Source organism: Montipora foliosa, chromosome 2 (assembly GCF_036669935.1).
Source record: "Montipora foliosa isolate CH-2021 chromosome 2, ASM3666993v2, whole genome shotgun sequence".
Classification (NCBI taxonomy): Eukaryota; Metazoa; Cnidaria; class Anthozoa; order Scleractinia; family Acroporidae; genus Montipora; species Montipora foliosa.
Genome location: NC_090870.1, coordinates 58,879,146 through 58,906,645, shown reverse-complemented (window position 1 = coordinate 58,906,645; position 27,500 = coordinate 58,879,146). Strand labels below are relative to the sequence as shown.

Sequence of the window (27,500 nt, the reverse complement as noted above, 5' to 3'; positions counted from 1 at the left end):
CAAGAGTCCATTTTGAACCTTTGGTCATGGGATACGGACGTCACAAACCAATGGGTTTAGAAGAAGTAGAACGTAATTGTTGTAAAACATTTTTAAATTTCTTAAATTAGTTAAATTTGAAGAACACAGGACACTCAAAAACAGTTCACACCCGGAGTAAAAGAAGCAAGATACACCTCTGTAAAGAGTTTGAAAAACGACTCTTCCAAGGAGAAAGAGTAAAGGATCCTAAGGCCCGTTTTAAACGTCGCATTTTAAATGGCCGAATGTACTGCAAATGAGCGAAAACAATAGATTTTTCTTATTTGCATTAGATTCGGCACTTGTGAAATGCGACGTTTAAAACGGGCCTAACAAAGAGCATAGAAAATAACCTGGGTGAAAATAACAAAAGGCAATGGAAGTATATCCCACAGTCTATCTTTACTTTCGAATGTTGGTGGAAATTTAATGAAAGCTTAATGCCTAAATGAGCACCATATTTACCAGCAAGGGATAAAAAGTCAAAACTTAGAAAAGAAGGGAGAGATTATAAACCCAGCACGCGGAAAAACCGATTTATTAAAGTACAAAAAGCATCTACAAGAATTAGACATTATCATACCGGCCTTTCAAGCACTAAAATGATATAAAAATTAAATGTGGTTATTGTATCATTTGATGCCTATTTTAGTGCGTCAAATGTGTAAAAAGACGATTTGTGTAGTTCTTGTCGATATTCGAACACATTCTGGGTCTCAGTGACCAGAATTTCTCAGACATCTGTGCTCCTCCCAGAGTAAAACGGAAACGGGAAACGTCAACCTAGCACCTGCCTAGAGAATAAATGTAATTCCGAGTAAATGCATTGTGTCTATAATACAGGCAACAAATGCTGAGAAACGTTTACTTTTAATATTTCGATATAATTCTATAACATCTTCATCTTCTGCTACTTGTTTGTCACCTCAGTCTGACGATGATATAGAATTTTATCGAAGTATTATACGCAAATTATTTTACAGAAAAAACTTGCGAAAAAATAAATCTTCGTACGTTGAGTAAACTGAACCAGCAGTCTAGAAAGCAGCAAATGAATCACAATTTTGAAAAGACCATGAAACGTTTTAATTTGGAAGACATGTTTTCATGTGTCTCACATCTTCACCAGTTACTAAATGACCTGGAAAAAAAAAAGTCTGAATTTGCCACATCCTAAAGAAATATACATAATAAATGTGATTCCATGTATAAATTGATAACGACAAAAACAGTGCGGACAGAAACAAAGCCTAAAATTTAAGTGTTAATTGACAAGGCTAACTTGTTGATTGAGACTGGATTTTTCCCATGCATGCTTCTCTCGGTTGTTATAAATTCGGACAATTTTGAGACACATCGAACCATGTTTCGGCTCAAATTAAAAGTTTGGGGAAAATTGAGTTAATTAGCTGGGCACTTGTTTAACCGTCAATAATGTGGAAACAGCTTTCTGCACCCTAATACCTGGAAAAAAGGGCTTGTTTCAACTTGCAGGGAACATTATCAACACTGATGATATTCCAAATGGCATTGTAATTTCCTACGCACGAGAAAAGATGTTCGAAAGCAATAGAGACGCTATAAAAAATAAACAAGATATACACAAGCACATTCAGTTGTACTTACTTCTCCAAAGATTTTCGAATCTTTTGAAGGCAGCCCTGTTGACGATGCCTCACAGAAGCCATGTGGGTGTGATAGGCGTGTACGTTACCTAGATGTCGTTTGCAGATCTTGCAGTATAAACGCGGGATTCCATCCTCATTTTCATCCTCACTCGAATCGTCTGCTCCACCAGTTGCTAGCAGCTGAAGAGCAGCCTGTTCTCCACCTCCAAATACGACTCGATCTTGTAATCGTTGACACTGGTTAAGGTCGTACGAGAGGGCATTGATTATTCTGGAGAAACTTATATTCGGGATTCCACACAACGGTCGAAATTCCTTTTCATATATCTGCTTTAATTGCTGAAAAGGCATGTCTTCCTTGCGATTTTCACTCTCCAAAAACGCGACGAAGCTTTTTGCCAAACTTTTCTCCAAGTCTTTGTTTTTCCGATACATGCTGACAAGAGCCTGAAATAGGAAATTCTTTAATTAAAAGCGTTACCCAAGTTAAAAAGCAGTGTTCGACGAAAGACAACAACAACAACTTCGAATCGTTCAGTATGCTGCAGAATACTGTATAATGAACAGACCTTAAACCTTATGAGAAGACAGGGTGGATTGAGTTCACTGGAGCAGTCTTACTTTTCAGGGGCACTGGACCACTTATTGTTGGTAATACCTCATGTCGTGTGAACAGATGGATTCTAACTTTAAAATAAACCGATTCGCGACAGTTTGTCTCTTTTTTATATCGGCAACCGAACTATTTATGATCTGTTTGAATCAATTACTGTCTGAAAGAGCCATTTCACACAGAAATACCCTACCTGTATTATTTTTAAATCATTAATTCCTCGTCGCAAACTAGCACTAATCCATTTTTGTTTTGGTTGCACCGTTTTGTTTTCTTGTACTTTTGGCGATGATGACAATATTTCGCTATGTGCTACCTGGCCTTTCCTAATAATCAACTGCCAAGTTTCGTTCGCAAACGACTGGAAGGAAGTTACAGTAATTTTTTGGTAAGAAGAGGCAGATAACACTCCCGTTTACAGTACAATCACATTTCCATCCAATTAATTTTCCTTTCCTTATTCAAGCTGAGATGCTGAAGAACTGATAAGAGGCAAGTACAATTGAGAGGTCTAGTGCGACTAATAAGTAAGATGCTTGACAATACTTCTTAAATAAAATACCACGTTACCCTGCTTGTAAGCTGTTTCGCGAACCTTTTTTTTTTCTTCGATTTACAAGAAATAGGGGATTGTAGAAAAGGTACATTTAAGGGGTCCAGAACCCGGTGCAAAAGAAGGGGGGGGTCCATTTTTTGTCCTTACTTGAGAATGGTATTGGATGATCGATCTCGCATGAAGCAGAACCACGAGCAATTTTGGATGATTTTTGTAATCTGAGCCCGATTGCTGCATAAACGAATGCCTGAGAAAACATTCTTGTCTCTATTTTGTATAAACATAACTCAATTTGACACTCTAGATATTTTGTCGCAAAAGTTACAGTGCACAGGAAGCCCATTCACGTGGATAGATCTTACATTTCCATTCCCACCACCATGACAGAAAACACAAAGCACATCGCCGGGCAACCCAACACAGCAAAGGCAAAGACAACAAATTTAACCGAGTTTGTAAAGCTTTAGCGACAAACGGTTATCCGCCCAAATTTATTTATGACATACGGTGAGACCAAGGTTGCCCGACCAGACCTGCTGACAATTTATCTCTGGTTGGCATGCTTTTCAAACTCCTAATGATCAGAAGTCGTTTACATTACTTCCATACATCACAGGCCTAACGGAACCCCTGACAGTCGTCTTAAAAGAGTAAGACATTTTTTTGGCCAGCAAACCAATGAAAACTCTACAACCAGGAGTTCCCGATACCGAAGTTTCGACCCTCTCCGGATTCACAAATTGATGTTGTCTTCTTGGTGTTATATTGAAAAAACTCGAAGATCTTTCAACGCCAGAAAAAGGGACACATCAAATGAGTGCGGAATGCCAAAATATCTGGCAATGGATCAAGAGTTGACAAACCAATCGGAGATTCCTCAATCTCTTCCATACTGAGGTTAGCTGCAACAGGACTAACAGGACTTCACATGGCACAATCATGAACTTAGCAGCGTAACAATGTCATTGATATCTTAATTTGTCCTAGAAGAAAGAGATTGTGATCTTCAAGGTTATTCTTGATATAATCACACACTTTGTCAACCTGAATCGACGGGGAAGAAAGAAACTACGTCAGATGAAACTTAAGCCTTATCATTTTGATAGTCAATCCTGATGTTAGCAACTTCTCTAGAAAACTGTAAGGACTTGAAAACCGAGTATCCATTTCGATTTTGGAGTGGGGATAAGATTTCGTGTTGTAGAGCGCCGAGCCTGTGACATTGTTAGTGACCAGGCCCCAGTTGTTCGAAGGGGGGATAGCGCTATCCACTGGATAAATCACTATCCACTGTACAACTCAATTGGTTTTGTTATTGTTTATCCGCTGGATAGTGATTTATCCACTGGATAGCGTTATCCACCTTTTGAACAACCGAGGCCAGGGGTCTAAGAGGGTTTCCTTCTTTGTGGTGTTCGCTGAACATCGAATACCTAGAGGTATGCCGTCAGTTGACTTGAGTATAGTTTCCAATCAGTTGACTTATAAATCTTTTTATAACTCTCCTTACAGCTAGCCACATAATGTTTATTTCAAATTTAATTTTGGTGAAAGGTGGAGAGGAAACTAATTCATAGCAATGTCTTTGTCCTTAACTAAGAGTTTCCATCTTGTTGTGATAATTCACTAAACCATTTCCTTTGTCGGCTTTCATGATAACTCTTTTTCCGAAACATTCGGTTATGTGCAGGCAGTCGCACCCCATGCACCCCCCCCCCCTCCCCCACCCCTTGGTTACGGGCCTGTCAATGTATGCAAATTAAGCAAATTGGTGTAAATTGCTGTAAATTTCAGTCTCCTGCTGAAGGGAAGCAGAAATAGAAAGATACGCACAAAGGTTGACTCAAGGATAAGAGCATAGGAAGCCTGATCTTCTCGGCTCGTCTAGTGATTCCAGCCTCCAAAGTTCTCCCAACGAACGCATTTCATAATAAATGACTACTCCTATATTTGTCTCCTATGAATTGTCAAGACGCCGTTAAATATGAGTATTCCTATTAAAAAATTTACTAAAGGCAATCAGGCGTCTATGTCGATGCTCTCCCGTCCAGATTCCAACCCCACCCGACAGGAATTCACTTTAGTGAACTTTTGTCGTGACAGCATCTTAAAGGCTTTAATGGAAAGATGGGCACGGAGTCAAGCTGTTAGTTTTAGTATTGACCACTGTCAAGTTCAAGTTATGTATATTACTGCAATTTATTCACACGAAAAGTATAGCCACAGCAATTCGCGCCTTAACTTCCTGTGAAAAAGAAGTGGAAGTGAACTCGAAAATTATCAACATGTCAGCCTCGATGCTAATGCTACTCGATTCCCTTTTATTTTCTTCAATCTTCCAGGGCCTAAGTATTACATTTTAAGTAGTAACCACATGGCTATTTACGTTGAAAAGGTTCCTCAGAAACGACGCAAAGAATACTTTGCCGACAACTTATCTCCTTCAACAGATCGCACTCTCTACTGAAAAGATCGCACTTACTTATGATTCAGAGTGTAACCAACGAGCAAGGTATTTCACATCAGTCACATGAGTCATAGTACTCGGCGTGCTCAAGTAGGGCTATCTCTAAAAGAGAGAAGGGAATTGGGGAATCGGGAAAATCTCTAAAATGAGGAATCTCTAAAATACAATACTGGAGGCAGATCCAAATTTTGTTTGAAAAAGTTGTGTGAAGTCAAGAGCATGGTGAAGTCTAATGGCTGTCTACCGTACCTTGCGAGCAGAGTCTCTTTCGAACTTCTAGATAAGGAGGGAAGAGGAGAGAAGACTCCATCAGCAGCCTCGACATTCTTTGATTTGCCGGTAATCCAGTTTTTCGGATGAGTCAGTCCAGTTTCGATTTTTCAAACACTTGTTTTTTTTTATTTTTGCGCATGATCAATCGCCACGCGTCATCAATATTTCCATGAGTATTTCCTCTGTGTGTCGGTTACAGAAACTAATCCGACAGAAACCTATAAATTTTTACTGGGTTGCCAAACCCAGTCGGAATCTGCGTTTCATTTCTCCGTTTTATTTTTTCCGTGTCATGAAGAGTCTTGCCTGTCACTCCCTTGCTTAGTGGTGTCTTTGTGCATAGAGTCTTCTGTGCGTATTTTGTTAGGTTTGACGGGGCTCGGGTAATGCGTAGATTTTTCTGGTGCACACAGGAGAACGTTTAGGGAGTCAGAGTGGCTTAGTGGTTATCTATCAAGCCTCCCACCACTGCTAGCCGGGGTTCATCTCTGGCTCCGGCTTGCATGTGGGCTGAGTTTCAGTCGATCTCAACCTGACTCGAGGGTTTTTCTCCGGGTACTCCAGTTTTCCTCCCTCATCAAAATCGACTCACAGCTAATTAACATCTAGCTGTGGTGCTGTGCTCCGACATCAACATGGACTGTATAGCGGCAGCCAGAGGCGCAATTGTATGCTTTCAGTCAGATATCGTGAGCTGCGCCCTTCGTAATTCAGTCCTCAAGACTGCACGTAAAGGGTGATTAGCACTGCCAATTATTATTATTATTATTATTATTATTATTATTATTACTATTATTATTATTATTATTATTATTATTATTATTATTTTAAATAACCTGCCATGGTGTCGAAAGTCATTGCAACGCGAATGGCGTTTTAGTGGATCTTTAAACAAAATATACCCTCATAGAGCTCAAGAATGGAACGTCAATTGGATGAACAAGACAGGCGGTGAAAAATAATATCTGCAATCTTTAAAGCGACGAGTAATGGTCTTCGACAACAATTTCATTTTTCGCCGTTGGATATCAAGTGAGCTTTGTTTCTAATATTTAACTAACTTGGTATTATATACAACACCGAAATCAAATGGCAATTTTTTTATGGATTTAACAAACATTGAAGGAATCGAACACCTTGAATGCATCACTGTGTTTACTGAAGTCGCATCTAAGTTGTATGGCAATTTACATTTATTTTGTATTCAACTCTCCAAAGGTAAAAAAAATTGTAAATGTGACAGTGAAGAATTATTTGAATGAAAGCTTGTTGTCTCTTTTGTGCTTCATTATTTACGGTCAAGGTTCTTTCGAAAAGGGTTGGATGTGAACTGTCATAAAATTTATTTAATTGCATATGCAATTATATGTGACACGGATTGTGTTTTGTTTGCACGCACGCAATTGAAATAGGAAGGGCTTTTTGCCTCTAATAGCAAATATGTTGTTTGTTTCAATAAAGTTTTCGCTGGAAAAGGGTTTTGTGACATTTAAAGCCTTTGTGAATTTTAATATCACGTTGTGTAATTTTCGAGCTTAACAAATTTGCATACGTCGGTTGAAATGTGATACGGGAGGATTTTTGTGGTGGTGCTCTGTAAGCAGGAAGGGTTCACGAAAATAAACAGGTCTGTTGGAAGCGTGCTTGAGTTTCAACAAAATGAGCCCCAAAATTACCAAAAAATTGTGACGCTGATGAATAATAAAGTGGCTGCTATTTCTAAAACTATGGAATTACTGGTGATAAATAACCTCGTCTTGGAGAGTAAATTTTACTTTGCAGAAACAATGGTCAACTTCAAGAGTTGGGCGATTGTCATCTTTGAGTTGAATTCGCACATTTCTTGTCAAACTTTATAACACTTGAAAGAAAAAGAAAACTGACAAAAACAAAAAGCTTGTATCTTACCATCATTTGACACAGATGCTTCACTGTTTCGCGAGTAAACACGCCGCGGTAACTTGATCACGGCGCCCGCTGAATTTGATGTCACTTTCGATTTTGCGATTTACTTGTGCAGCCAAAAGTACAATAAAATTGAACGCAGCAGTAATCTCGCAAAATCTTTGTCGCTGATCGCAACTTTTCATATTCGCGGTTCAAAATTAATGTTGTTTTCATGTCGTTAATTTTTGTTGCTGATGGTAAAATATTTTATTCTCGATCGACCGTCCTGGAAACGTCCTTCTGCTCTCCCTAAAAACTGTGTGTCAATATTTATTTATTTTTGCATCAATATTTATTTTGCATAAAATAAGCTAACAAAGTCTGTACCTTGCTGGGTGTACGCTCATGGAGTGTCTCGTTCAGTAAAAATTGAAATGGCATTTCAAGGGTATGAACTATCTTGAGTTTCCAATGGAATGATTCCTTGATTGTCGTGTGTTTTCCAGAGTTGTTCGGAAATATTTGTTTTTTGGTTACTGGTCATGCGTGCTGACAGTAAATACATTTGAATTTTTAACGCATACTCAATACGAAATGTCGAGGCGGCTGGCAAAGTCTTCTTTCCTTTTCCCGACTCATCTAGGAAGATCGAAAGAGACTCTGCTCGCAGGGTAATGGCTTTCAGGTGTATCAAAAACATTATCATATCTATGAGCAACTTGCAAACGACATTCAAGCTATTGTCCGAGGACGCAAGCCTTTCTATACGCACATCTTTTAATTTTACATTCATAAGGTTGTAACGTAACAGTGTAGTTTGTGAACGTACACCGTCACGTTAATGGCCAAGAAATAACTTGTCTATGACTTTTTCGCGTTCTGTTTTTCTCCTCCCGGAATCCACTTCGAGGTTCAAGTTTACCCCACGAAAAAACACTTGACATTGAATTCATTTGGATTGATGTGAATAGCTGGCTAAGATAATTGACTGGACGGATTGGCGTTACCCACCTAACAATTAATCGTATGATCGCAATTGGCAATCTTTATAATCGGAAGCGTTCTTTGTTTTTAGACCTACGGTCCAAGGACAGTTCAACTGGAAGAACAGCAACTAACTGAATCGGTAGTCTATGGCTATAGAGTGTTTTCGCTCACGTGATCAGTAACTCAATTCCCGGAAAAGGCCGCCGTTCCTTTGTTTAAGGACACCAACATGGCTGCCGTGACGTCACGTGAAAACACTCTATAAACGGGTGGGAAAACGGAATGGTATTAATTTTTCTCAGATTACATCGTGAGCACGATTGAACCCACTTCTTGGAGCACTGCTCGATGGAAATAAAAAGAATATATAGTGTACAAAGATGCTTTCTAATGCCTTAGGTTGGTTTTATTGTCATTACCTTATTTTCAGTTGTGTGATACTTCTTTGAATTCAATACTATTCACGTGCACACACTAAAAGAAAGAACAAGGGAGAGTGTGTCGAATGAATAAGGGAAAACATTTTGTCAACCTAACCGAATAAAAAAAGCCAAATTCTCCCAAAGATGTTTCAGACGGCAGGAAAACCATAGAAAATATATTGACAGTACCCTTTCCCCGTCGTATTGAAGCGTGAATGAATTTAAGTTTCCTTTGGCTTTTACCAGTAAGCGAAAAAAGCTAGATAATTTTGGTGGTTTGCTTATGAGACTCTTAATTCCTGGATATTCCTTTGCTTGTCGAAAACAGAAAGCTGCGAAATTTTGTCTCATGTAAAACTATACGGCATTAATAAATGAAAAACTCTTTAACTCTGCGTCATGAATTTTTTTAGGTATTACTGACCGTTAGATATAATTTACGGTAACACTCTTGGGAAGACTCTGGATTGCAAACAAATTTACAAGAAGATTAGGAATGTTTATTTCTGATAGTATTTAGTATTTTAACCTACAATTGTTAAAGGTATTTCTGAAGAACCATTTCGTGGCCCCTCTATGGTTTTACGTTTTTTCAAAAGTCATCAGCAAAGATTGCTGACTCTGAAGTTCCTAATTTATCGCTTTCATAAGGCACTTTGATAAGAACCACACTTTTTCAGGTTTTAAAATGTCAAGTTGTGTTTTGTTCTCATTTTCCAAAGCAGCAGTTCTGTATGGATTGTACAAATGGTTTAACAATTTCACTTTTAAAACACCTTTTAAAGCATTCTGCCTTTAAAGGCGATTTGTCTATAGAAGACAAGATCTCTAATTATCCTTCTTTTAGAGATTCCCCCTCTTAGAGATTCGCCGTTTCGGAGAATCCTTCTTTTAGAGATTCGCCCTCTTAGGGATTCGCCCTTTTAGAGAATCCCTATTTTAGTGATTCCCGCTTTTACAGATTCCCTGTTTTAGAAATTCCCCGATTCCCTGATCCCTGTTTTAGAGTCTCTCAAGAACTACATGTTCGTATCCTCAGGTCTTATAAGATTGTTTTTTTCACTGACCTTCACGTTTCCTTCCACAGCAACTGTCGAAATCACTTCAATATTCCGAGATTACCACTAGTTCTAAAACGTAATGAACAGAACTCTATCAATTTCTAAAAACCATAAGCAAATGTAAATATCTACGGAGGCTGCTTCTACAATAAGGACAAGGAAAGCTGTTAACTTTTATTGCTAACCCGGCTTGGATTTAGTCGTTGAGTCAAAGAAATTTACTGGTGTATGTAACTTGTCTAATACGTACTTCTCAACCCCAAAAGACCAAAAACCTTGAGATCAAGGCAAAAAAAAACCTGGAGGTTTGGGAAAAAACCTGGAGATTTACTGACGGCGCCGAAAAGAATTAAAGCCAGTTCATCACAATAAAGTTTTCGTTTCTGTTAATAACTTGAACGATTTAGTGAAATCAAGTGATATAATTCCAGCTATTCGAACAGACCATGCTGCAATTTCGATAGAGATTTCAGAGCTAGAAAATGAGCAGAAAGGTCCCGGGTATTGGAAAATGAACTGTTCCATGTTGAAGGATGAAGAATATGTAAATGATGTTACTGAAATGCTTCCAGTATGGACGGCAGAGGGACAAAAAGAAATTTCGGACAGTCGTATCCTTTGGGATTGGATCAAATATAATATAAGGGCGCACGCTATTAACTACTCCAAGAAAAAAGCCAAGGAAAGAAATGCAATAGAATTAAGTCTCCAAGATCAGCTTAGAGAGGCAAAGGAAGAATACGAAACTACGCCTAGTGACTCTAACGCAACTCGCTTTAATGCGGCTCAGGAAAAGTTAGAAACTTTCTATGAAGAAAAAACTAAAGGAATAATTATACGTGCACGTGCTCGTTGGCATGAGCATGGAGAAAAGAGCACAAAATATTTTTTAAACCTCGAAAAAAGAAATCTTATAAAAAAGCATATAAGAAAACTTCACATAAGCGGAGTAATAAAAACAGATCCATTTTGTATATTAAAGGAGCAAGAAAGGTTCTACAAAAACTTGTATAAAAGCAGTACTACTGATCCAGATCTTGCATTTAAAATTGATTCTTTCCTAAACGATTTAAATATACCCGCACTTTCTGAAGACCAGAAAAAATTTTGTGAAGGAAATATTTCAGCAGAAGACAATAATAAAACTCCTGGTAATGACGGCATTCCTATTGAATTTTATAAGACATTTTGGTCAGTAATTAGCGATAGCTTTATGAACTGCATTAATGAATCCTTTGAAAAAGGTGAGATGTCTAGTTCTCAAAAACAAGCAATCATTACACTAATTGAAAAGAAAGGGAAAGATCGCTCACTTTTAGAAAATTGGCGTCCAATCTCCCTCGTTAATGTAGACACCAACATAATGACGAAAGCAATTGCAACGAGAATTAAAAATGTCTTGCCCGATATTATTCATCCAAATCAAACAGGATACGTAAAAGATCGGTTTATAGGCGAAACTATACGATCTATTTATGATGTTATGAACTTTACAGTGAAAGAAAACATTCCCGGTTTAATGTTATTCATTGATTTTCAAAAGGCATTCGATAGTGTTGAATGGGAATTTCTTTTTAAATGCTTAGAGACATTCAATTTTGGTTCAGATTTCCTTCATTGGGTTAAAGTATTCTACAAAAATATACAAAGCTGTATCTTGAATAACGCCAGGACATCAAATTTCTTTACGCTGGAACGAGGAGTTCGGCAGGTAGACCCGTTGTCTCCATATCTGTTCGTAATAGCTGTGGAAACACTGGCTATCGCCATTAGACAGGATTCGGACATCAAAGGAATTTATATCGGAGATGAGCAAGAAACGAAACTTTTACAGTATGCAGACGACACCACAGCGATATTAGCAGATACTAACTCAGCCAAAGTATTATTTGAACTACTGGACCGGTTTCGATGCATTTCCGGTCTTAAGATTAATTGTTCAAAAACTGAGGGTATGTGGATAGGATCATTGAAAGAAAGTAAAGAAGAACATTTTGGTATTAAGTGGCCTAAAATCCCGATTAAAGCTCTGGGGGTATATTTCACATATGTACGGTGGCTTGTAAGGGCCATCAATAGTTCAGAAAAAAAATTTCATAATGACACTTAGTAACTGTCAATTGACACTTATAACTGACAATTGACACTTCTAACTGTCAACAATAGTAACTGGCAATTCACACTTATAACTGGCAACTGACACTTATAAGTAGCAATTGACACTTATAAGTAGCAATTGACACTTATAACTGGCAATTGACACTTATAACTGGCAATTGACACTTATAACTGGCAATTGACACTTATAAGTAGCAATTGACACTTACAACTAGCAATTGACACTTATAAGTAGCAATTGACACTTATAAGTAGCAATTGACACTTATAAGTAGCAATTGACACTTATAACTGGCAATTGACACTTATAACTGGCAACTGACACTTATAAGTAGCAATTGACACTTATAACTGGCAATTGACACTTATAACTGGCAATTGACACTTATAACTGGCAATTGACACTTGGACCACTGCGCAGTATTTTTGCGCGTCATGCGCATCACGTGCTTCACTTTACTCTCAACATGGCGAACACCGAGGAGGTGAGTGGCGGTTTCCAGTATATAAACTTGTTCTCCAATCGTGTATACGTTATTTTTTAGGTATAATTGATTAAGACTCTATGTAAAGATCTGTATGTCTTAGAATCTTGCCCAAATATGGTTAGGAAAACGGCTCAATGAGTTTTAAATCAGTTGGCAACTGAATGATCCTGCGATCGCGTATCGTCTAGTGTGTGAAAAGAAGGTATCATTGTTGCTCGTTCTCAACTCGCTCTATTTACAACTGGTCATTTGTGAAACTATGCGGACACTGTGGTCACTAGTTGTAGCGACTACATGAACTGATGGATCGTGTCGATTTTCTGTCTCTATGACCATTCATTACTGGAACCACGTACGTAACGACCTACGTAACGACCCCACAAAAATAAAGGGTATTTATGTTTGTAGAACTACTGTAAACTTACTTCAATTATCGTATTTTTGTCGTGGGTGTGGATGGCGAATCTTGGCTATTCAATTCCACCTGAAAATTCACATGGCGATGCTTCCAAACCGAGTTAATTCCAAGTAATGCTGAGATATTCAGGATTCTTCTCGTGCCATTCAATCGAAAGTCCGATAAAATACCAGGCAAAAGTGAAACCATTTCTTTGATACAATTTCAGGTTTGTCATTTTTTAAGAGAGAGGGGTGTTGAAGAGAGTATTCTTCTTCAACTTAAAAGTGAAAAGGTGAGTAATTTGCAATCGAGTGTTGTTACATGTAATCCGCGCTTATTCTCTTAAGGACAGTGCCTACTAATTCAAAGGTATTTTTGCCCCTGTTAATGATCCTGCAGGTAATTTAAATATTGACAAGTGTTATAGACCTTATTCATAAATGGCGGTCACATTTATAAATCTTTTGTCCAAGTGCAAATTAGCCTACCAAGCCTCATTTTAGAGCAAGAATTCCTTTCAATTCACTATATGGTATCGAGGCTTGGTAGGCTAATTTGCACTTGGACAAAAGAATCATAAATTGACCTCCATTTATGAATAAGATCTATTGAAATCCAAAAAGAAAATTGGGGCAAACCACGCAATTATTCAAAGATAAGTGATGAATAATATTTTTAATATTTTTAAACAGCTTTAAAATGCAAAGCAATGTATAGCATTTTTTCTCAAATTGAAGCTTATTTATCTCTATTGGGTACCAATAGTACTTACTAAGATCTACTTTCTCGGCATAATTTTAAACCAGGCAAAAATATCCCTGTATTAGTAAGCATCATCGATAGGAAATCCAAGTATCTCGAGATGCATTGAACGTATGTGCAATTGCAATAGTATGTACTGTCCTTAACACACATTGATAATTTCATAAGTGCTTTCTTTGCCTTGCAATAGTGTCTGTACCTGTATAACTCTTGGCGACCCCTTGTCACTACCATTGTTACATGATACATCGTAAGTGATTTTAAGATACTTATGGGAACCATACAAACCGATGCTATCTGGAGAAGGATAGAAGGAATTCAATTAATGTTTGGCCAAAATAATGGTAGTGGCCAGGTTATATTGGTTATCAGATGAATATGTTGGTGATAAATGTTTTGTTTCATCAATGTAACTAATGACATTTTTCCTTCACCAGTGGTACATATCCAGTTGTATAAATGCCAACTACTAGGTCATTATGATGTTTTGATTTGTTAAAATTTAAATTAAATTCACTGTATTTAATTCTTAAATTTTAATATAATTGTAGATAAAATCTCGTAAATAGTAATTTTATAATGTAGATCTATATCTATTTTAGGATTGAAGGCATGTAAACAATTTTCTTTTTCATCCATAATTATTTCTATATTTTTCATTTATCTTTTTATTTAGTTTTTAACTCGATCTTAATATGGTGCACATTGTTTTAGGAGTATCCCTACATATTTCAGTATTAAAGTATGTCTAAAGGCAAATATATTTTATCATATGATTCATACTCATTCAGGGCCTTTGAAAGGCAGTTCCAATAAGTGACCGGATTTTAATGAAATGCAATAAGAGCAACAAAGGGGACTAATGTCACGCATGCGCATCATCAATGGTAAATTCAATTTTATTTGCATTGTGATTGGTTGAAAACCTTCGAGACAGTCTTAGAACGCGGGAAGAAAAGATGTCGACGCTCTCGCTAGTTGTAGTTTTTATTGCATTCACTTTCAATGCTATCTATGCACTTGTGGTACAAATACCGAAAGACGATGGACAAAAGCTAGAAAGACCTCGGCAATTCCTTCTACTTGGGAAAGTCCTTTATCTCGGATGAAACGAAACAAGCTTAGATCGGTTGTTTTAGAATGATGCGGTGTGCTCAGACTAGTCCAAGGATTGCGCGATGTTGGAAAATTTTTGCCTTATTTGCAACGGATATGGTCATGATTGAATGTGCAAATCACAATATTGAATAATGTTACGTATTAAAGTAACTGAAACCGGCATTAAAATTTTCCGCTGTGGTTTTTTCACGTGGATACCTGCGCTTGAAGGGAATGCAAAACAAATTTGCCAGGTTGACGGGATTTGCTTATGGCGCGTCAGTGGTAAATGAGCTGGTAATCCGTTCAAAGGATGTCACAGCTTAAAATTTATCAATGAATGGAGTTAAGGTAAGTAACAGAAAAACATGACAGAAGAATTTCGTTTGTTCTCTCTTTGAAGCGAATACATTCTATCCGGACGAAAGAGTCATTTTGCAAAATGTCAATCGGTTTATAGCTTTTTCTGTTTAAACCAAACTCTGTCATTAAGAGTACAGGACTTTTGTCTCCGACGTTGGTCCACGAAAAGCCGTCAACAGGTGATATTTTGTGAGCCAAAGATAAGGTTTGACTAGAGATATTCCCGGTAAAAGTGGCACAGCGAATACTGAACCCCGACGTTTCGACTTCTTCGTTTACCAAAGGGCTTTTCTTTGTCGACAAAACAGTGCTTGTTTTTTCCACCATCAAGTGTTATTTTCTCTGGACTAAGACATCAAAAGTCTCTGTATTGTTAATGTGTGATTTTCATACCTTCTGGACATTTTTTTGTCTTTTCTCCTCTTGAAATGTGAACTACAACCGTGTATATTTGACGCGCAACTGAAATTTTCTTACCCCAAATCAGACAATAGCGCCAGTGTTCACGTTACTTTCGGTCAAATCTCAGCAAATATGTCTTCGTCCAGCGATCGCCATTAGTATGGAAAGCACATATTTGTGAAGAATCGAACTGCTTTGAAAGTTTTCCTTCAAAAGTGGCAGGGCGCACGAAAATGCCCTGTGAAAGTAAACCTAATTTCCATCGAAACTTGGCACTTTGTGGTGCGTTGATTCAACTCTGGGTCATATTATTCAGATGCAATGCATTCTTAAATGCATTGTACTGCAAATAAGACTCTTGCTTGTATTGCAATAAATATTAGTCCCAGCTATTAAAAATTATACTTAATTACATAAAAAATGTTTCGTTAGTGTAGTAATATTTACAAATGCCTGCTTACCACAACTTTGCACTGCACTTTTCGATTTGATAAATTTCTTACTTTAAATTTGAGGGAAACTGTAGTAATTGAAATTTTAAAGATATTTACAAACTGTATAGTAACATTTACATGACAAGTAATTATTGTAAAGTATAATAATTTTGTTCATGATGATTTACATGATAAGTAATTATACATTATATTTGTAAATAATGTATATTTTAAAATTTTCACTCCCTTGTGTGGCTGCCTTGCATGGGTGTGTGTGTCACTATTTGCACCTTTCTGCTTTTGGAATCCCGTTTAATAAATAATACAAATATAACAATTCTTTAAACTTTGTACACTCATTCAATAGGGAACCCCCAGGGGTCAATGGGTTAATTAATAGACTAAAAACATTTAAGATCAATGGCTGCACATTTTGTTCATTTTCATCTTGATTTAGATAAATTTACTTTATTCTCTGCAGTGAGATAGTAACTTACCACAAAAGTGTGCAATGAATATGAATGAGCATGAACTGCCCACATCAAAATTAATTAGTAGTTAATATTATGTCAGAGTTCTATCACAAAGTCTGCTTTGCCTTTAATTGCCCTTTTAATTTTAAACATTGCACAGAAGACAAGACCTGCTTTATGTATTTCCAGACATCCCAATTTTAATTGTACATTTAATGTGAGTGTAATTTTACATCTACAAATGTTCAAGTGAAATTTTTACCTCCCCAAAGAGAACTCATTCAGAAAATTTCATTTCAGTACAACCTACAAGTCTGATGGCAGTGACCACATCATTCGTCACTATTGTACAGATTTCCTAAGAACATCAAAATCACTTTTGAATAAGTCGCTGGTAGCATAAATGATGAAAACAATGAATAATTACTATGGCTAGACTTCATGGAGTTACCGTAGATCAAGGACAGAATTATCCAATAAAGTAATAAACTGGTACTTCATTATTGACTCATTTTAGCATATATTATCAAGCATGCCTTCATGATCAGTTGATGTATCTAAGAATAATGTTTTGGTTCCGTTAAATGAAATTTCTTGAAATTTTTAAGGTAGTGTATCTTGAGAGTGTTTGCACATGAGATAAATGCAGTGAACCAGGTTGGCCTCATTGCGGACACATACACAAAATAGCGGCTGGTATTAAATTTCTGTCGACGTATCTGTTGAGATAAGATGTTCTTTCAAAGGACTGAGGACATCTCATAACTCTAAACGATCAATGAAAGAAAGTGAATGAAGTGACATACTTCCTTCCAGCGCTGCATTCAAGTTGCATAAATCGAAGCCTACGAGCTTGAGGGATATATTTCGCAACCACGTTAGATAGTACTCCCTTCCCAACAAAGGAATCTGGCCTTTGCTCGGGTCTTTTCGCACTTTGAGCATTTGTTGTTCACTTAAATGGAGAAATAAAGCTAAAAAGTATAAAAGCTGACTTGAAGCAACTTCAGAGGCGTTGCTTCCCTGCGCAGACTAAAAGGGCTGCTTACAAAAAGCGTATCGAAAGAAAAATTCCCGCCGACTATTGCCCCTTGCAGAATCTTTCCCTGTCACGTAAACTATAAATGACCACCTTCAACTGGCAGAAGCTATATAGAACGATCGAAGAAGCACAGGTTGAAATCACCGCTTCGAAAGCCATCTTTGTTTATATCACAGCGCGCGGTTGGAACACTGGATACTACAATTTTCAACAGCCAATCAGACAAAAGTCTCCTTTGTTAATAAGAGCACTAAATTGTTTATTTTCATAGCTTTCAAACCTTTATATAACAATAATAATTATTATGACGTATATATGAGAAATATTCTAAAACTTTTTTTTTTACCACTTCACCTATTTTAAAACTGCATACATGAAACACTCAGGCTACAATCTAGAAAAATTGATAAAAACACATAAGCCATGTGTCTCAAAAGACTGTCTATTTGCCTTCTCCTTAGATGGATAAAAGAGCAATTTTATTGGCATCTGATGATTTTTTGAAAGACATGGGAATTGTGGCAAAAGGAGATATTTTAGCACTGCGGGCCTTTGCTGAGTCTCATCAGTCAGTGAAAGAAACAAGGGAAAAAAGGAAAATGTTACTTGTTGAAAAACTGTTGGGCAGAAAAAAGAGAAGTGGCACCGACTCCAGCACAACCTGAAAAAAGTCCAAAGTGACTAGTGAGGCATTGCCAGCAACTAAGGTCAAGATGAGAAAAGTAAGGCTGGCATGGCAGCATTTTAACCCAGAAACCAAACGTTATGTTATGGTTCGTGAATCAACAGGTGGTGGTCATCGTGAAATGGCTTTATCTTGTGACATCGGCTACTCTGAAATGATCAGTACTCTCACTGACCTCTTTTTTCCAAATGGGGAAAGTTCTCGAGGACAAGCTACAGAAATGGAATTCCATTTGGGCAACTTTAAATGTGAAGCTATTGAGGAAAGTTTCACATTAAACAATTACATTGCCACCAACAAATTAACAAGACCCAGAATTTATCTAATGTCAAAGCAGAGGGATCAAGCAGAAGTCAGTTGTGTCCCAAAGGTAGATGACGATTGGTTTCTTGAAAAGTCTGTTTTCAGTTCATCTTCAGGGCACAGTGGCCATGTGTTTAGGCCTGCTTTCAGTTCAACTCCCCAGCAAGATGATTCAGGGGATGAAATAGTATTCAAAGGATATGGCTTAGCATGTGACAGTTGGGATCTGGATGATACTGTGGTTGACATTAGGTAATTACAGGTTTTTTTTTTATTTTCATAACTTCCTTTGTGCAGTTTAGTAATAGATCCTTTTCACTCACGGATCTTATTAGTCTAAGAACAATTACAGTACTGCTAATGCCTTGTTCATCCTGAACAGTTCTTAGTGTTAAAGGAACCTTATTATTGGCCAGTGCAAATAGACTTTTCAAATATAGATCTTTGTAACCTCCACTCAAAGAATGAAATGCAAAGTCCAATCATTGATTGTGTGTTATACTCGTCTGTAGGAATTATTACAGTCTGTATCATAATTCAGCAGATGATGATGGTGTTGATGATTATTATGTTAGCTGTGAACATCTTTTACTTAACTAGGAAATGGTTTTTTTTAGGAACTTCCCTTCTTCTGAGCAAAAGAAGTTGTTACAGGGTGAGGTGTCATGTTATTTTTTTAATTGGAGCATGTAATTAATTTTATGTGCAGTTGATGATTTCCCCAACTAGGGTGTATGTTGTGTCAACTCTGTTTGCAGTTTTCACCATCAGTCCACTGAGGTTAAGAATTTTGGACGACTGTTTTCTTATATTTGGCTTGTCTAGTGAACTGTGGTTTGAGGAAAGATATACATGTAAGCGCAGCAATGACCTACAATGTATCTGAGAACTTAGCATACAAAATGTAACCAAAGATGTTTGTATGTGAGGTACAGTACATGAAGAAAATTTCAAAGGCAGTAGAAGATCTTATGTTTTTCTGCTAATGGCCCATTGCATTTACTGTAAAGTATATTGTAATGCATTACATGTATTCATACTGAAATACAGTTACATGTACATGTACATGTAGATATACAAAAATTGTTGAGTTGCCTGTTACGTGCATAAATAAACCCACATATTTTTTCCTGTTTGCACACTTTTTATTACTCCCATTATACCTTGGTGTTATTGTGAAGCCACCCCGTACCCTTTCAGTTTTGGTAGTGTAGTTGAGTACAGAACAATCCTCATCCAACCTGACATTTGTCTCCATCAGTGTGCAATATGCTTAATGGCTGTGACATTGGATGATGAGTCAGCACACCCTGTAGGATGTCATTGCACTTACCACGCATCTTGTTTGGGGGAATGGCTGAAGGTATTTTCAAATAATTTTTAATGAAATGGACTGAATATTCCACATACTCTTTTTTTCTTGTTGTATTAAATGGAGATCTCAGTGTGACACTGCATAATTTATATTTTCAATTGCATTAAAAGCAGTTACAACTGTAGTTTATACCAAAATTGAATACACTACAAATGAACTTAACCACAATCATTTTGTACTTTTCAGACAGCTGGTAATGGTTTTATCAAATGCCCAGTGTGTCACTTGCAATTTAAGCAGATTCAAACTGTTCCATTGGTGGGTAAGTCACCTGGATATTCCCAACAGTGTGCAACCCGGTAAGTGCCATTTAAGTGAGCCATTTTACACCTCAAATTTTTGTTTTTGTATCACAAACTACATGTATGTGGTTGTGTGTGCTACAGTACATGTACACGTACATGTAACTGAACCTGGCATCTCAGCATGTGTGTTTGCATATTATTTATAATGATTTAAAATGTTCAAATTTTGTCAGTTTCTCCATTTCTCAGTTTAATTATTGACCAGTGTACTGCACACAGGGTTCTCAATAGAAGGCGGCACCCAGCGATTGATCGACGCTTAGTTTACATTATGTTTGTTTTTCTCTTTGTTTTTCTCTTGTCGTACTTTGTATAATATAGTCAAAAACAAAGAAAACCAACTAAGTTGCTGGTGCTTCTATATGTGACAACTGCCATGTTTTCAATGACGTAAACATCCAGGTATGCGACATTCACTTGAGCCCAGCCCTTCACAGTGAAATAATTCAGTTCCAGGCCTACACAGTCTGTTTCAATTTTTTTTTTTCCAATACGATTTTTCAAACAAGCTGAAGCTGTATGAAAAATAATGGGAAATAATTTTCAATTTGATGCCCAAAAGGCTGGAAACTCAATATTTCAAAAGTTTCCAGAGGAACAGCCCCCGCACAAATTTCAAATTTTTATGGCTCAGCAGCCTACTTAACGTTCGGCAGACGCTTACTTCAAATCAGATTGAGAACTTTGCTGCACATGTATCCAATAATAATTTTATGGTGCTAATGAATTGCAATGTGCAATCTTACAATCAGTGGTTACAGTCTCAAATAAGTAAATGAAAAAGTAAATAATTAAATTAATGAAATAAATGAATAAATGTTGTTACAATTACTTTTAGTGAATTTTTTTTTTAATTGCTGAGAGTTATTGTATTATTTTCTCAGTAGCAGGCCGCGGCTGTTCTAAAGGTGCATGACAGTATCCACCGGGTAAATCGCTATCCATTGGATAAAGACTAGCATAACCAATTGAGTTATCCAGTTGATAGTGCTATCCACCCTTCGATCAACTGGGGCCAGGTCAAGAACTATTGTCATATTCCTCAATTAAAATAGTGTTTTTAGATGAAAATCCAAACGTTTTGAAAATACCAAAGCAGAATTGTGAACAGGTACATTGTACGTGATGCATGAACATGGGAAAAGGATGACTTTACAGTTCATATCTTTTACAGTAAAATCTTTGACTACTGGAAAGATTCTGGGTTATCCTACAGAGTAATTTTTGTTGTAAAAGCCAAAGCTACTCATCTATAATTTTTTTTGTGTTACACTAATGCATAGGAAAAACCTTACATGAATATTGAGTCAAAATATAACTGTAATAATGATTGGGTCATATACTAATTTCACAAAGCCAGGATTTGCAGTATAAATTGTATTGTTTTCAATTGCCAAAGTACATATTTAATTGCATTAGGAATGTGATTAAAGAATTCATAATTTTCATGTTGTCTTCTTTTCAACCCTTGAGACATTTACAATGCCCCCATGCAAAGGATACACTATTCGTTTGTGAAGTACAGTGGCTTCTGTTATTTCTGATCAGTTCCACCTGCTGTGGTTGTTTTGTCCTTTTTCCAGTCATTATCTTTGTAATAAATATAATTTGTCATTATAAGTTTTTATCAATTTTTATTTGTTTATTTTTAGGGTATCTAAGGAAGCCAATATGGTGAGTAAAGCCTCCTGACTTGTTATTATCATATTTAATAGTTTTAATATTATTATTAATATTATTATTATCATTATAGTCGCTACAACTAGTGACCACAGTGTCCGCATAGTTTCACAAAATGACCAGCTATAAATAGAACGAGTTGAGAACGAGTAACAATGATACCTTCTTTTCATGCGCTAGACGATCGCAGGATCGTTCAGTTGCCAACTGATTTAAAACTCATTGAGCCGTTTTCCTAACCATATTTGGGCAAGATTCTAAGACATACAGATCTTTACATAGAGTCTTAATCAATTATACCTAAAAAATAACGTATACACGATTGGAGAACAAGTTTATATACTGGAAACCGCCACTCACCTCCTCGGTGTTCGCCATGTTGAGAGTAAAGTGAAGTACGTGATGCGCATGACGCGCAAAAATACTGCGCAGTGGTCCAAGTGTCAATTGCCAGTTATAAGTGTCAATTGCTACTTATGAGTGTCAATTGCTACTTATAAGTGTCAATTGCCAGTTATAAGTGTCAATTGCTACTTATAAGTGTCAATTGCTACTTATAAGTGTCAATTGCCAGTTATAAGTGTCAATTGCTACTTATAAGTGTCAATTGCTACTTATAAGTGTCAATTGCTACTTATAAGTGTCAATTGCCAGTTATAAGTATCAATTGCCAGTTATAAGTGTCAATTGCTACTTATAAGTGTCAATTGCTACTTATAAGTGTCAATTGTCAGTTATAAGTGTCAATTGCCAGTTATAAGTGTCAATTGCTACTTATAAGTGTCAAATGCCAGTTATAAGTGTCAATTGCCGGTTACTATCGTTGACAGTTGGAAGTGTAAATGCCAGTTATAAGTGTCAATTGACAGTTACTAAGTGTCATTATGAATTTTTTTTCTGAACTATTGATGGCCCTTACAAGCCACCGTACATATGATCAGAAACTATTAAAGGAAAAGAACTTTATTGAAAGGCTGGATAGTATTAAAAAACTTATTAATATTTGGTCCTCTAGGGGCCTTTCTATTTACAGTAAAGTGACAATAATTAAATCTTTTTTGATCCCAAAATTCGTTTACGTATGTTCGCTACTCCCTACACCAAAGGAAATTGTGAATAAACTGGATCAATTGTTATTCAAGTTTTTATGGAAAGGTACAGATAAAGTGACTCGCATATCTGTAATAAACGATTATGAGAGAGGTGGTCTAAAAATGATAGATTTGGAAAGCATGGTTAAATCTTTAAGGTTGGCCTGTGATTTTAATTTCACAAGCCAACAATTTAAAGAAATCTTTTCGTTACCACATTTGGTTGCACTTGAGTCATATGTTAAGGCTTTCCAATACAAAGTAATTAATTCTATTCTTTACACTAACAGCAAACTATGCAAAATTGGATTTAGAATTAATGATGCATGTACTTTTTGTAATGATGAATCTGAGAATTTATATCACCTTTTCTATGAATGCCCTCACTCCAAAACGTTCTGGACTAATTTCAAATCGTACTGGTACCTTCTATCGAATCAGCCAATCCATCTTTCTGCGCAAAACGTTTTATTTGGAGTTTTATCAAAACAATGCCCTTTATCAAATTTATTAAACTATTTCATATTAATTGGAAAATTATTTTTGTGGGACTGCAGAAGAAGCCAAACACTTCCTAAAATTCAAGGACTGCAATCGAAACTAAAGATTAAATATGAAACTGAAAAAAAGATCAACAAAAACAACTTCTTTGAAAAGAAATGGGTACTCACTCCAATATAATTAATTAAGTTATTTATTTATTTTTAATATGCATGTATCTTTTATTTTGTTGCTCATTGTTTTTAATGTAAGAATATAAATATAATTAGCATCTGTAATCTTATTATTTTGTAAGCAGTGCATAAATTGGTATTGCAAGTTTAAAAAGTAATCATATTGTTTTTGTTTTCTGTTAATCATTGTTTCCGCCATTTTGACAACGTGGACAAAACTTATCTCGATTGCGACAAACTGGTAACGATAACCTTATTTGGCATTTGTCTTCTAAATATGGTTGTGGGGTCCGTGTCTTGACAAATATGCCTTAAGGAGACTCGAAATAGTTTCTCCTTGTTTCAAACAAGTGTGCAGACTGTCCAACCATTTTGTCGGGATTACCCCGATTTTGATTGAAAATCCCGAATCCCCACCAACATGCGATCGGGACAGCAAAAATCCCGATTTTGACATCCGTTCTGATATTTTTCTAAAATTATCATAACATTTACATTACAAGAACACGAAATAGAGCAACTTCACTCTGATATATTGATAAAGTAAAAACTGGCAAGAAATAAAATAAAAGCGAGTATTATACAGGCAATGCAACAACCGAGGTTCGTGTCTGCCATCGCACAATATGGCTTGGTAGCCTTACTACATGTTGCGTGTTTAATGGTAAACAATAAAATAACGAACAATTTACCAAATATTCTTGAGAGAAATTGTCGTCCCAGAACGCTAGAAATGGTGTTTCCGAGCCCTAAAATTTCAAATATTTCTGGGGGAGTATGCCCCCAGAACCGAACGTTTCTCCCTATTTTTCATACTCAGATGGTTGGACAGTCTGCGTGTGTCATCGGCTTTCGAACTGTAGCGTGCGTAGCAAGCCGGCGTTTCCGTTGGGTTTCACAGAACTTTTGACCGACTGTGGATCTCTACAGAATTGGCAACAGAAAATCAATTATACAAGGCAGATATGAAAATATTCAAGGAAAGTGTATTCCATCCACCTGTGAATCTGTTTACCGTGAGATTTTTGTGCCTCATCGTGAGACCTTGAGATTGCCCTAAAAACCGTGAGACTTGAGAGGCCTGGCAACGTGTTTTGAACTTTTATCTATATGAGGTTGAAGATGACCTAGAAATAAATCTTTTTTCAAGTTTCGAGTTCCATGACGTCTTTCGTCATGTTACAAAGCAAATGTCTATGCCTGTGAATCTCAACAGTCTGAGCGTTTCAAGTACATTAGGAGATGTGTTCATACACACGTATTTTACCTCATGAGCGAAAAGTACGTTAAGCGCTTTCATCGCTAAATGAATTCCAGATGTTAGTGTGGATTTCTGGCCGCCATATTGGTGCACAACGGTGGTGCACCAACGTGGCTCCATTGAAAACTCTGTAAAGTTTCGTGAAACGCTTTCACTAATAACTCAGAAACCACGTACCGCACGGACCTGAGAATTGGTGACGTGATTTATAAATGTGGCTCCTACAACGTTCCAAGTTTTTGGCATATTTCATCGAACGGTTTCGATTTTATTTTTTTGTTGCGTGACAGTGAAAACGATCTATATTTAAGCATCATGCACTCTGGGGCCAACAATTCAGATTGCTCTAAAACGGGTCGTGTCCGTCACGAGTTGCCGGACGATGTGACCGGCGCCTGCCGTTGGTTATTTCAAGGCCTTATATAATGAAAAAAGCACCAAAATTAATCAAGCACCGAACATAACGAAGAAAGCAACGAATACAGTGGTGTTTCAACCGAATATAAGGAAGAAAGCACCGCCGGAATATAATTATGTTCATGCCGGATGCAATGAAAAGCGTGCCGAATTTGAAGACAGAAGCACAGAGTATACTGAGATAACCACCAAATATAATAACATAAGCACCTAATATAATGATATAGCCACCCCATAAAATAAAAGAAAGTATGATAACAGTGATGAGACACTTCTGGAGTTTAATACTTTAACTCGAGCACATTGAACTCATCATGAAATCGAACTTCCAAAGAAATCCATTTCGAAGTTTTCGAAGTCTTGTGGTATGGGCCAATAGTAGCAATTCCTTAGGGATTGATAAGCATTGCCTCTCCTCACAATACTGTCAAAAACATGCCAAATTAGGGTTCTAAATTCCCGAATATTTGAAGCTTTAGTCCTAGTCGTAGCGCGCGTGATGCTACTGATTTACAAGCACGCCAGTGCACGCCAGTTTGGTAGACATTTAACTATCACAAGCTCCCATACCTTTTAACGTTCAACTGTCCGATCCAGAATTTGATTTGGATATTACGAAGGGAATTTTCTTCTTAATGTATATGCAAAAATAACGCCAGTGTATCAGTAAATGTAATCCTGAATTTCACGTGAAAGCTCCAAGTCTTGAAGAGGGCGGAAGTGCATTACACAGTTCCAGGAAAAAAGAATGCTAATAATCAGATCCAGTCCTTTTCGGTTGTATTTAGGTTTGTTTTTTGTCAAGATATGTGTTCTCAGAGAATGGAGATGATAATAATAATAATTTACATTTATATTGCGCAGGTTACATGAATATATATGATCACCAGCGCATAAAGATTCTAATTTACCACCGAAAAATCAGAAAATCCGAGAAGGATGAGGAACAGAAACACAAGAAAATGAATGTCTTGTATTCTGGCATTATAAATCGAGATTGATAACGAGGCTGCTTTTCTTGGGAAAATCACGACATCAACCTTGATTTTCACCCAAAGAATGATACGATCGGCTTTGTAAACCGCACTGCATGATCTGAAAATGCTTTAAATAACAAGTAGGTTTCAATCAATCGACTTAGTGCTTCTGAAGAATGTGGTAAAGATTAAGGAAGTCGTCTTGGTCAATATGGGGCGCTCGCCATTCGACCAGAAGTTTTGGTTAAAAATTTCCATAATTTCATTTTGCGAATGTACCAGTATTTTCCGGTTGGCCGCTCAAAATCAATCAAATCAAAGAGTATTGCCCCAAAGTGTAAACAGCAATTGCACCCAAAGAGGAATGAGCCAGTGGGACGCGATTTTCCGGTTGTTCTTGAGGACCACTTCGCCAGGGCTACCCAAATTTCTAGTAACTTCTTGTCCGGAATATTCCCGTTCCATTCGATTCCTTACCAGTTTTTTTTCCCAAATGTTCGGCCGAACTGACAACGCCCAAGTTTTTCCGGAGTTGATGACGTCGTTTTCCAAGAAAGCCATGTCACGCTAAGGGAGATCACGCAATGCCACTAACAAGACATTTAGTTTCCTATGTGTGTTTGCCTCATGGTTCTGGGATTTTCAGATTTCTTGGTGGTATAGAATCTCCATACTCTGAGAACACATATCTTGCCAAAATCGCGCCTTCGACGGTGACGTTGAAAACAAACCTAACGACAACCGAAAAGGACTGGAACTAATTATTCTTTTTCCTTCGGTCTCTGTTGATGCCCTTCCGCCCTCGTCAAGACCATTGAATTCTTGAGCTTTCACGGGAAATTCAGGGTTGCATTTGCAGATACATTGAAGTTATTTTTGCAAAACAGAAGAAGATTCCCAGCGTAATATCCAAGTCGCTGTTTTGATCACTCAGTTACACCTTGAAGGTATGGGGGCTTGTGATAGTTTTATCTATACGTAACTTGCTTGGATATTTGCTGTAGAATGTATTAGATTAAACTAGCATCATGCTCGAAGTAACACTTAGCTTCGGGAATTTAGCACGCTGATTTGACTTGTTTTGGCAGTATTCTGAGGTGAAGCAGGGCTTATCATTCCCCAAAGAATTAGTGCCCCTACCACAAAATTTTGAAAGCATCGAAAACTACGGAAATCGATTCTTTGTTTACCGTCAATTTTAGTAAATTTAAAAAATACGTTAAAGATTACTTGTTTC

General features: G+C 37.0%; 3 protein-coding genes across 7 annotated transcripts in view; 2 read left to right on the top strand and 1 right to left on the bottom strand.

The window, feature by feature from the left end:
- LOC137993709 (putative helicase mov-10-B.1) overlaps nt 1–26,028 on the bottom strand; it is a 58,248-nt gene extending 32,220 nt beyond the window's left edge. Inside the window, exons 1-5 of one of the 4 annotated variants that reach the window (XM_068839689.1) lie at nt 25,857–26,013; nt 9,922–9,984; nt 8,852–8,906; nt 5,301–5,387; nt 1,648–2,096 (exon numbers count right to left, since the gene is read on the bottom strand). In XM_068839689.1, the coding sequence (XP_068695790.1) occupies nt 1,648–2,084 (437 nt within the window). In that variant the 5' untranslated portion in view covers nt 2,085–2,096; nt 5,301–5,387; nt 8,852–8,906; nt 9,922–9,984; nt 25,857–26,013. Of the gene's footprint in view, nt 1–1,647; nt 2,097–5,300; nt 5,388–8,851; nt 8,907–9,921; nt 9,985–25,856 lie in introns of all 4 variants that reach the window. The other 3 variants (XM_068839687.1, XM_068839688.1, XM_068839690.1) reach the window with 3 other exon arrangements.
- Nucleotides 12,505–20,923, top strand: LOC137993718 (uncharacterized). Its single transcript, XM_068839702.1, has 6 exons — nt 12,505–12,518; nt 13,148–13,213; nt 17,957–18,735; nt 19,101–19,137; nt 19,745–19,846; nt 20,045–20,923. The coding sequence occupies exons 3-6, from the start codon at nt 18,209–18,211 to the stop codon at nt 20,159–20,161; spliced, it is 783 nt and encodes a 260-aa protein (XP_068695803.1). The 5' UTR covers nt 12,505–12,518; nt 13,148–13,213; nt 17,957–18,208; the 3' UTR covers nt 20,162–20,923.
- Nucleotides 21,270–27,500, top strand: part of LOC137993705 (uncharacterized) — a 23,313-nt gene continuing 17,082 nt past the window's right edge. The window contains exon 1 of one of the 2 annotated variants that reach the window (XM_068839681.1): nt 21,270–21,837. The gene's annotated coding sequence lies outside the window, so the exon portion shown is untranslated. Of the gene's footprint in view, nt 21,838–27,045; nt 27,211–27,500 lie in introns of those variants that run through there. The other variant, XM_068839680.1, reaches the window with a different exon arrangement.

What these genes read in the sequence shown, in the direction of transcription:
- LOC137993718 (XM_068839702.1), top strand. Translation starts at nt 18,209, where the DNA reads ATGAGAAAAGTAAGGCTGGCATGGCAGCATTTTAACCCAGAAACCAAA. An exon ending in GATACTGTGGTTGACATTAG is followed by an intron (nt 18,736 to 19,100) that starts GTAATTACAGGT and finishes GGTTTTTTTTAG; the next exon opens with GAACTTCCCTTCTTCTGAGC. An exon ending in AGCAAAAGAAGTTGTTACAG is followed by an intron (nt 19,138 to 19,744) that starts GGTGAGGTGTCA and finishes TGTCTCCATCAG; the next exon opens with TGTGCAATATGCTTAATGGC.